At 43.5% G+C, this 11,403-nt stretch overlaps 1 protein-coding gene across 1 annotated transcript in view; it reads right to left on the reverse strand.

Annotated features, from left to right (window-relative positions):
* LOC110530647 (ephrin type-A receptor 4-like) overlaps positions 1-9,402 on the reverse strand; it is a 52,522-nt gene extending 43,120 nt beyond the window's left edge. The window contains exons 1-4 of the mRNA XM_021613863.2: positions 9,228-9,402; positions 8,303-8,370; positions 4,964-5,272; positions 4,455-4,809 (exon numbers count right to left, since the gene is read on the reverse strand). Of these exons, the coding sequence (XP_021469538.1) occupies positions 4,455-4,809; positions 4,964-5,272; positions 8,303-8,370; positions 9,228-9,315 (820 nt within the window). The 5' untranslated portion in view covers positions 9,316-9,402. The remainder of the gene's footprint in view (positions 1-4,454; positions 4,810-4,963; positions 5,273-8,302; positions 8,371-9,227) is intronic.
* Positions 9,403-11,403: the final 2,001 nt, after the last annotated feature.

Raw genomic sequence — 11,403 nt, forward strand, 5'->3', positions numbered from 1 at the left:
AATGTATATTTATTGCGAAAATAGAAAAAAAGAGATTGAAATGTATACAAAAAACTATTTACATGGGATGAAAACAAACACGTCTTACTGCTGAGCCATCTTGGATTCTTACCACCCACATACATACACACACACAGATACCATCCACATACTGAACACGCACAAATACCACCCACATATGTAACCCACATAACAACACAGATTATCAGCAGCAGATGAGCAGCCACAGCGGAACAAAGTCCCTCTAAAAAGTAGGCGACAAAACTAAAATAAAACTAACAAAATACAGAGATCCTCTTTTATTCCTGAGTGTGGCTGCCCCATTCCCATTTAAACCGCCTCTGTTGTCTCTATGCTCCTCCTCAGTCTCTCCCTCGCTTAATCTCTTTTGACGTCTTCATCAACCTCGAGCATGACCCTGCTCTTTTTTAAATGTATTTTAAAAACAACTGTATTTCATTTTTTCATTAGGGGGTAGATCAGCTTTAATATAGCAGATAGACTGTAGCGTCAATGTAGTTGTCTGCATTACTCCAATTCCCCATATATTTTTTGGGCAAATTACACACACACACACACAACAAGCTTTCTCTACCCTTAACCTTGTTCTGAACACCTCCAAAACAAAGGTCATGTGGTAGTAAGAATTAAGAAGAATGCCCCTCTCCCCACCAGTGTGATTACTACCTCTGAGGGTTGTCACCTCATACAAGTATTTACGAGTATGGCTAGAGGTACACTGTCCTTCTCTCAGCACATATCAAAACTGCAGGCTAGAATTAAATCTAGACTTGGTTTCCTCTAATCACTCCTCTTTTATCCCAGCTGCCAAGCTAACTGATTCAGATGACCATCATACCCATGCAAGATTACGGAGACATCATTTATAGATCGGCAGGTAAGGGTGATCTTGAGCGGCTAGATGTTCTTAACCATTCGGCCATCAGATTTGCCACCAATGCTCCTTATAGGACACATCACTGCATTCTATACCCCTCTATAAACTGGTCAACTCTGTATACCCGTCGCAAGGCCCACTGGTTGATGCTCATTTATAAAACCTTCTTGACCTTTGTGCTGTGGACATGTTGTTGGCATGTTGTGTTGCTACCATGCTGTTTTGTCATGTGTTGCTGCCTTGTTATGTTGTCTTAGGTATCTCTTAATGAAGTGTTGTGTCTCTTGTTGTGGTGTGTGTTTTGTCCTATATTTATATTGTTTGTTTTTTAAAATCCCAGGCTCCCGTCCCCGCAGGAGGCCTTTTGGCTTTTGGAAGACTGTAATTGTAAATAAGAATTTGTTCTTAACTGACTTGCCTAGTTAAATAAAGGTAAATAAAAATAAAAAATAAATACAAATATATGTCAACAGTGAAGAGGCGACTCCGGGACGCTGGCCTTCTAGGCAGTGTTGCAAAGAACAAGCCATATCTCGGACTGGCCAATAAAAAGAAAAGATTAGGATGGGCAAAAGAACACAGACACTGGACAGTGGAACTCTACCTAGAAGGCCAGCATCCCGGAGACGCCTCTTCACTGTTGACGTTGAGACTGGTTTTGGGGGTACTATTCAATGAAGCTGCCAGTTGAGGACTTGTGAGGTATCTGTTTCTCAAACTAGACACTCTAATGTACTTTCCCTCTTGCTCAGTTGTGCACCGGGACCTCCCATTCTTTCTATTCTGGTTAGAGCCAGTTTGCGCTGTTCTGTGAAGGGTGTAGTACACAGCGTTGTACAGTTTCTCGCATGGAGTAGCCTTAATTTCTCAGAACAAAAATAGACTGACTAGTTTCAGAAGAAAGTTATTTGTTTCTGGTCATTATGAGCCTGTAATCGAACCCACAAATGCTGATGCTCCAGACACTCAACTAGTCTAAAGAAGGCCAGTTATATTGCTTCTTTAATCAGGACAACAGTTTTCAGCTGTACTAACATAATTGCAAAAGTGTTTTCTAGTGACCAATTAGCCTTTTAAAATGATCAACTTGGATTAGCTAACACAACGTGCCATTGGAACACAGGAGTGATAGTTGCTGATAATGGGCCTCTGTACGCCTATGTAGATATTCCGTTAAAAATCAGCCATTTCCAGCTACAACAGTAATTTACAACATTAACAATATCCACAGTGTATTTCTGATCAATTTGATGTTATTTTAGTGGACAAAAAAAAGTGCTTTCATTTAAAAAACAAGGAGATTTCTAAGTGACCCCAAACTTTTGAACAGTAGTATATACAGTATATACGTTTTACGGACACAGTATGTTTTACATTAGTTATCTTGTTGTATGGACAGTACCAAAACAAATGATCTAATGATTCTGTCTCTTCGCAGCAAACTCTGCAGAGATGAATAGACTGTATCCCCCATATATATAACATTCTATTGGTTGCAAGAATTTTATATAATAATTTAAATTGAAAAGTTCTACGTTTTGAATCCGGCATAGTTCTGAGTATCAGTTCATACATAAACCACGGAATCAGTACGTCGAAAATCTCATCCCAACTATTTTGCCATCTATATGGCACAGCTGTCCATTTTTGGGTCCTTAAATGAAACTGATATCCTTTTTGATTCATCACAATTTTCTTTAACCAATTATAGTCTTTAATTCCGACAGACTAGTTCCCTACTTCCATTTTTGCGGTAATGTAGCAATTTTGGGTAGAACAGAATGACCCTGCTCTTAATGGGGAATGGTGGTGGTGGGGGGGGGGGGGGGGGGGGGTTAGTATGGGGAAGGAGTTTTATCAGGAGGCCATCGGTGGCATAAGGCGTCGCTGACAGCCCAGCCTCCCAATTGTTGCTGTGTCGGATCGTTAGAGGGGTTGCAGGTGAGGTACACAGGTGGGGGATAAAGATTAAGGGAGGGGGGGTAACCCTGAACCTCTTCCATGTTCACCCCTCGTGCACCCCCTCTAACACTGCGACACAGCAACAATTGGGAGGCTGGGCTGTCATTAATGACTTAATCCACCAATGGCATCCTCATAGAACTCCTCCCTCATTCACAAACTAATCCCTTCATCCTCTCCTCCCTCTCTCTCCACCCCTCCATCTCCCTCCAACCCTCCACAAGCCTTTAGCGAGCCCACATTGAAGATGAATGCCTCCCCCTTCCCACTATCCACCTTGTATCCATCCAATGGCAGGCGAGGCTGTGAGAGAGGGCCACCTTTTGATTTCTCCCATGGGGGAGGGGGGACTCTTTCTTCATAGCTCTCTATAGAGCTATAAAGTATTCTTCTCATTCACTGCCTCATTCTTTCCCTGTTTCTCTGTGTCCCTGTTGGTCACTAGTCCACTAATTCAGTGGTTCCTAACCTTTTTTGGTTACTGTACCACCAACTAAATTTAGCTCTGCCTGGAGTACCCCTGAAGTACCCTCTCATGTGCATTTTACCTGTAGGCCTATAGTCTCATGAGTTTTCTCAAGTGGGGCGGCAGGTAGCCTAGTGGTTAGAGCACTGGGCTAGTAACCGAAAGGTTGCAAGGTAGAATCCCAGAGCTGACAAGGTAAACATCTGTCGTTCTGCCCCTGAACAAGGCAGTTAACCCACTGTTCCTAGGCCGTCATTGAAAATAAGAATTTGTTCATAACTGACCTGCCCAGTTAAATAAAGGTAAAATATATATATATATACTGTATATATATTTTTTAAACAACCCCCTGTGGATAGGCCAAGTACCCCCAGGGGTCCTAGTAGCTCTGGTTGGGAACCACTGCGCTAAGTGACATGATGGAAATGCTAAGATGTAATATTCAGTCCAGTAGGTCATTAAGTCTGAGAGTACTTTGGCACCACTAGAGTACTCCAGTCCTGAATGGGCTGTCTTGATTTAATAGAGCGGGGGGAAAGGATATACTGTTAAAAATATCCGGTCCTTAACTTCAGATCAAAGCTGACCAAAGTCAAGGGTTTAGTTCAATCTTGTTAAAGAAAACAGCTTTCAGATGTCATTAACTCCACTATGGACAAAGAGAGAGAGGTATGAATGGAGAGAGAGGCACAGAGAGGAAGAGAGTGGGAGAGAGAAGCTGGTGTCTGTCACATACAGAACAATTTGATAGGTACCCCTTTCTCTACTATCACACACACATCCTCCGCTGGGTCCGCAGGCTGCGGCTATGGTGATCATAAATAAGGTTGTCAGAATAGTCACACAGCTGTATATCACTCCCTACTGAAGCATTGAGCCTCAACTGCTGTGTGTGTGTGTGTGTGTGTGTGTTTCCGTGTGTTTAATAGAGAGAGGAATGGCGTGCTATAAAACTGTCTTCAGAACATCTGTTCCCGACAGTCTCTCCTATTTCCATGTCTCTTCCAGAGCTCAGAGCCGATGACTTAACTTTAGCTCAGTCGACTAAGTGCATACACCCAGGGTTCGATATCATTTCAAATAAAATGTGGTAATTAAATTGAAATATATGTAAATCAAATGCCTTACCCTGACAGGCTCCACCTTTCTCCTCGTATCCCGGGATACAGACACACCCACCAATGGGAACCAGCCATTCTCCATCTGCGCCACAATACATCTTAGGCTCCTCCCTTTCCTCTGATTGGTTCACACACGACCCCTTGACCTCCACTAACGAGGAAGTGTCAGCTCCAGTGTTAGTATCTGGGAAGGTTGCCAGGTTACGGATGCTGAGGGGGCAGGTCTTGTAGAAAACGCGAACTGAGATCAGAGCGATGCAGGCGCCAACATCCTGGAACGCCAGGTAGAAACCCTTCCGGGTTGTGACCTTTACATTACGCACCTCCGTGTTTAGCTTCATGATGCGATCCCCGATGTCCACCTGATCATAATAATATCCTTAATAATTATCAATAGCCATTGCAACACAATGTTACCTCTTAGTAATTTTTACACTGAAAAAACAACATCAAATCAACATACCGTCAGATCTGAAACTTTAACAGAGAGAGTAATAATGAAGCAAGAGTCCTAACCTGAGTGAAGCTCTCGTCGGCTGCCACTGTGTCGATCTTGAGGAAGTTGCTCTCTCTGATGTAGTGCTCTCTGTCATTGTTAGACTCATAGTAGTAGAGGTTGAAGGTCTCCTTGCAGGTGCCAGTGACTCCAGGCAGGCTGTTACAGTCCCGGAGGGTGAACTTGATCTCGACATAGATGCGCTGCGCACCAGACCGAGGGATCCAGTCAGTTCTAAGCCAGTTGCTCTGGCTGGGTTCCATCACATTACACACCTGGTACGTTCTGATGGGGATGTTCTTCTCATCCATGATGCTCACCTCCTCCCACTGGCAACACACATACAAACATTCCGATTATTAGACCCCTTTTTCTCCCCAATTTCATGGTACCCAATTGGTAGTTACAGTTTTGTCTCATCGCTGCAACTCCCGTATGGACTCGGGAGAGTCGAAGGTCGAGAGCCATGCGTCCTCTGAAACACAACCCAGCCAAGCCGCACTGCTTCTTGACACACTGCTCGCTTAACCCGGATGCCAGCCACACCAATGTGACGGAGGAAACACCTTACAACTGGTGACCGTGTCAGCGTGCATTGCGCCCGGCCCACCAAAGTAGTCACTAGAGAGCGATGGGACAAGGACATCCCTGCCGACCAAATCCTCCCTTAACCCAGACGACGCTGAGCCAATTGTGCACCGTCCCATGGGTCTCCTGGTTGCGGCCGGCTGCGACGGAGCCTGGACTCAAACCAGGATCTCCAGTGGCAAAGCTAGCAACTGTGATGCAGTGCCTTAGACCACTGCGCCACTCGGGAGGCCCCAACATAATTTAGAATCAATCAGCTTCAATGACTACAAAACCTTCCACGCTTTTATCTTGGATAGTTTATCAAGGATGTTGTATGGAGCTGTATGGTGAACTCTTCTAACTATGTGTAATTGGCATCTTATTACCATATAATAATAATGTGTCTTCACCCTATTGGTGAGAGCTTAGATGTAGCAAGCCAGAGAGTGTATAGAGGTGTTCAATGGGATCTGGTCATAAAGCTGTAAACTGGCCCTGACTGTGATGTGAAGACGGGAGTGTGAGTGTGTGTCTGTGGAGGGGTGGGGGGGGGGGGGGTTTCTGGCAATCAAAGGGCTCAGTGCATGGGGACCAGGACCTTGTCAATCAAGCAGTTCAGTAAAATAAAATGAACCAAGGGAGACTGGAAAGGAGTCTGGAGAGAAATTCAGTTCACCAATAACTTAAACCAACAAAGAGGTTGTAAAGGGAGAGTGAGAGAGAAATCGAGAAAGAGAGTGTTAGAGAGAGTAAGAGAGAGAGTTGGAGGGTGCAGTAGAATGCAGTCCATCTTCACATTGTGACTAAAGTAGTCATTGTTAGATTACAGGCAACAGCCGCATCGAGCTAAAGGCTAGAGTTGCTGCTTTCAAGGAGCGGGAGACTATTCCGGACGCTTACCAGAAATCCCGCTATATCCTCAGACGAACCATCAAACAAGCAAAGCGTCAATACAGGATTAAGATTGAATCTTACTACACCGGCTCTGACACTTGTCAGATGTGGCAGGGCTTGAAAACGATTACGGACTACAAAGGGAAACCCAGACGTGAGCTGCCCAGTGACGCGAGCCTACCAGACGAGCTAAACGCCTTTGATGCTCGCTGCGAGGCAAGCACCATTGAAGCATGCACGAGAGAACCAGCTGTTTTGGATGACTGTGTGATATTGCTCTCGGTAGCCGATGTGAACAAAACCTTTAAACAGGTCAACATTCACAAAGCCGCTGGGCCATACGGATTACCAGGATGTGTACTCAAAGCATGTGAGGACCAACTGTCAAGTGTCTTCACTGACAGACATTTTCAACCTCTCCCTGACCTAGTCTGTAATACCTACATGTTTCAAGCAGACCACCATAGACCCCGTGCCCAAGGAAGCGAAGGTAATCTGCCTAAATGATTATCATCCCGTGGCCCTCACGTCGGTAGCCAAGAAGTGCTTTGAAAGGCTGGTTATGGCTCACATCAACAGCATCCTCCCTGACACCCTAGACCCACTCCAATTTGCATACAGCCACAACGGATCCACAGATGATGCAATATCAATCGCAATCCTCATTGCCCTTTCTCACCTGGACAAAAGGAACACCTATGTGAGAATGCGGTTAATTGACTTCAGCTCAGCGTTCAACACCATAGTGCCCACAAAGCTCATCACTAAGCTAAGGACTCTGGGACTAAAGAGTAGGCAACAACATGTCTGCCATGCTGATCCTTAACACTGGGGCCCCACATGGGTGTGTACTTAGTCCCCTCCTATATTCCCTGTTCACCTACGACTGCATGGCCAAACACGACTCGAACACCATCATTAAGTTTGCTGATGACACAACAGTGGTAGGCCTGATCACTGATGAGACGGCCTATAGGGAGGAGATCAGAGAACTGGCAGTGTAGTGCTAGGACAACAACCTCTCCCCAAGACAAATGAGCTAATCGTGGACTACAGGAAAAGGTGGGCAGAACAGGCCCCCATTAACATCGACGGGGCTGTAGTGGAGCGGGTCGAGAGTTTCAATATCTTTGGTGTCCACATCACCAACGAACTATCATGGTCCAAACATACCAAGACAGTCGTGAAGAGGGCACGACAAAACCTTTTCCCCCTCAGGAGACTGAAAATATTTGGCATGGGTCCCCAGATCCTCAAAAGGTTCTACAGCTGCACCATCGAGAGCATCCTGACCGGTTGCATCACCGCCTGGTATGGCAACTGCTCTGCATCTGACCGTAAGGCGCTACAGAGGGTAGTGCAAACGAGGACCTATATAATAGGCGGTGTCAGAGGAAAGCCCTTAAAATTGTCAGACTCCAGTCACCCAAGTTATAGACTGTTTTCTCTGCTATCGCACGGCAAGTGGTACCGGAGCGCCAAGTCTCGGACCAAAATGCTTCTCAACAGTGTCTACCCCCAAGCCATTAGACAGCTTACAATTCATAAAAATCGTCACCGGACAATTTAGATTGACACCCCCCCCCCCCCCCCCCCCCCCCCTCGTACACTGCTGCTACTTGCTGTTTGTTTGTTACCTTTGCATAGTCACTTTGCCCCCACCTACATTTACAGATTACCTCAACTACCGTTAGCCTCGTTATTGTTATTCTTATTGTGTTACTCTATATTATTACTTTTTATTTTAGCCTACTTGGTAAATACTTTCTTCTTCTTGAACTGCACTGTTGCTTAAGTGCTTGTAAGTAAGCAATTCACGGTAAAAGTCTACACCTGTTGTATTCGGTGCATGTGGAAAATAAAGTTTGATTTGATGTAGGTAAATCCTCACTCACCCCTCCTTCTGTGGGATTGGCTGCCCATTTCAGCTCCCCAGGAACTGTCCTTGTGTCCAGTAATGTCACTGAAACACACAGTTACAGAGATAAGGAAAGTGATTTCCTATTCCCAGTCTCAATACATGGAAATTAGTCAATTTTCTGCTACTCTTGGCCTCAATAAGAGCCTATACAATTTCATACAGAAGCAGAAATTGCAATAAGATAATCATAAGAGCATAACTCAAAATGCATAAAAAGACTATCTTAAATTTACTGGAACGAATGTAGATTTTGGGATACACGTTGAACATATCTTGTAGCTAGTAACTCACGACCCTGGGTTAGGATAGAAAAAAACGTAAAACATAGGCAGTAGGGTAGGCCCCGGTCACAAAACGGTGATGAAAACCGTACTGTCTGTCTGACGTTCCATTTGTGCCTCTGTTCAAATTACTACAGTCTGAAAAAGCTATGGCCTGCATGAAATTGAAATTGAGCAAAAACAAAACTGTAAAAGACTGAACCTGATAAAGAAAAATAGTGGTAAGGCTAAATCCTTTTTGAGATTATGATAATTTTAGGTTTGTTATACAATTGTTGGATAAAAGAAAAATGAAAGAGGAAAAACTGCGCTTTCCAGTCAGCAGCAGGTTGGACAGATAAGGGACATTCCTCATTGAATATCTATCCGAGCGGATCCAACAGAACGCAGGTTGGGACTTGCTGAACCAATCGATGTGCAAACTACTCCAAATGTGTAAACAGGTTCAAATGTTATTATTACCAACTAATAAGATCTATCAATTTCCAGTAGTCGAAAAGGGACCGAAACGGACCCTCAATGAAGACACGGCGAGTAGCCTAATCAAATACTGCGGATAACCGTAACGTTACCCTCCCTAAATCCCCCAAAATACTCAAAAAACACTCCACTCCTTACCTTCGTTCGGTGGGTATACTCGAGCGGTTGAAACAACTGCAAACATCCATATAAACGCACAAGTCGTTCTGCAGAAACTCGCAGCCATTTGCGCTGTAAGGAAGAGTCTCAGTTTAGCTCCGCGCACGGACTATAGTTGCTTCGTCCCAGTGGGAGAATGAATGAGTGTGTGGGAATTACAGCCTACTCCGCGCGAGGAGAACGCTGGTGGCACAGGGCGGTCTCACGCGCCTCTGACGCATGTTGTAGGTCTCTTATCTGCTGTGCTCTCTTGCTGGCACAGCAGGCCCTTTTATGTAAGTTTTTGTAACTTGTGAATTGTATGTTATGTTTGTGTAGACTATGTTGTAATGTTTTAATATTTTGACTGTTTTACTGATGTTTCTAACAAGTCACAATAGTGTGACAACATCATGACGACTGCCTACCTGAGAAAGCGGTCATGACTTCAGCCGCGTCAATTATTCATGATGAGCCAATATGCCGTGATCATTTCGATAACAGTCGAGCTTATCAGGAAAATTATTAATTATGTGACAAATAATGTTATTTGTTTGGGACTGAATTGGACAAATGTTGCATAGAAAAGTGTTTAGAGCTTAAAACAAAAGTAGCCAACCATTCATAACCAACTACAAAATAGTTTAATATAGATGGATTTGTGTACTGTTGGCTATTGATATTCGTTATTGAACACATCAAATAGTAAGACTTATACCTCTTGTTTCTTGCGGAATACGATGCCTCACTGAAAAGGATGGAGGAGAAACTAGAGGGAGATAGTGCCCCCTGTCGTTTGCTCATGTCCCTACCTGACGCACATCAATCTGCAGTGAGATCTGGGGTGATGGTTATGGATCTCAATAGCCTAAGGCTATGATATCTAAATAACAAGAACTGTGATACTATTACCATAACATGTCAGAGTGGGCTCTTGACCCAGCAATTTTGCTGTTATGGGACAAGTGTACTACTGTGCCATAAAGATCAAGGCCTCACATCGACCATACAGGGAGGCCACTGAGTCAAGCACACACCACAGCCATTATACACACTGTTTAAAAAAAGGCAGACTCCATCCTGTGCAGGCTCTAAAAGCACAGAGGAGGTACAAAGAGAGGGGTGTGTGACCTGTCCTCCCACACCTTCTCTCTCTCAATGGAGCTGCTGCACAAAGACACTCAGTAGAGGTCTGTTTTAACTGAAGAGAATATACACTGGCCTGTTTTAACTGAAGAGAATAGATACTGGTCCTTTACTATAACTGAAGAGAATATATACTGGTCCTTTACTATAGCCTGTTATAACTGAAGGGAATAGATACTGGTCCGTTACTATAGCCTGTTTTAACTGAAGAGAATAGATACTGGTCTGTTACTATAGCCTGTTTTAACTGAAGAGAATAGATACTGGTCCTTTACTATAGCCTGTTATAACTGAAGAGAATAGATACTGGTCCTTTACTATAGCCTGTTATAACTGAAGAGAATAGATACTGGTCCTTTACTATAGCCTGTTATAACTGAAGAGAATAGATACTGGTCCTTTACTATAACTTGTTATAACTGAAGAGAATAGATACTGGCCTGTTTTAACTGAAGAGAATAGATACTGGTCCTTTACTATAGCCTGTTATAACTGAAGGGAATAGATACTGGTCCTTTACTATAGCCTGTTATAACCGAAGAGAATAGAGACTGGTCCTTTAATATAGCCTGTTATAACTGAAGAGAATAGATACTGGCCTGTTTTAACTGAAGAGAATAGATACTGGTCCTTTACTATAACTGAAGAGAATAGATACTGGCCTGTTTTAACCGAAGAGAATAGAGACTGGTCCTTTAATATAGCCTGTTATAACTGAAGAGAATAGATACTGGCCTGTTTTAACTGAAGAGAATATATACTGGTCCTTTACTATAACCTGTTATAACTGAAGAGAATAGATACTGGTTCTTTACTATAACCTGTTATAACTGAAGAGAATAGATACTGGTTCTTTACTATAGCCTGTTTTAACTGAAGAGAATAGATACTGGTCCTTTAATATAGCCTGTTATAACTGAAGAGAATATATACTGGCCTGTTTTAACTGAAGAGAATAGATACTGGTTCTTTACTATAGCCTGTTATAACTGAAGAGAATAGATACTGGTCCTTTACTATAACTTGTTAT

The sequence above is a fragment of the Oncorhynchus mykiss genome, chromosome 8 (assembly GCF_013265735.2).
Source record: "Oncorhynchus mykiss isolate Arlee chromosome 8, USDA_OmykA_1.1, whole genome shotgun sequence".
Taxonomy (NCBI): domain Eukaryota; kingdom Metazoa; phylum Chordata; class Actinopteri; order Salmoniformes; family Salmonidae; genus Oncorhynchus; species Oncorhynchus mykiss.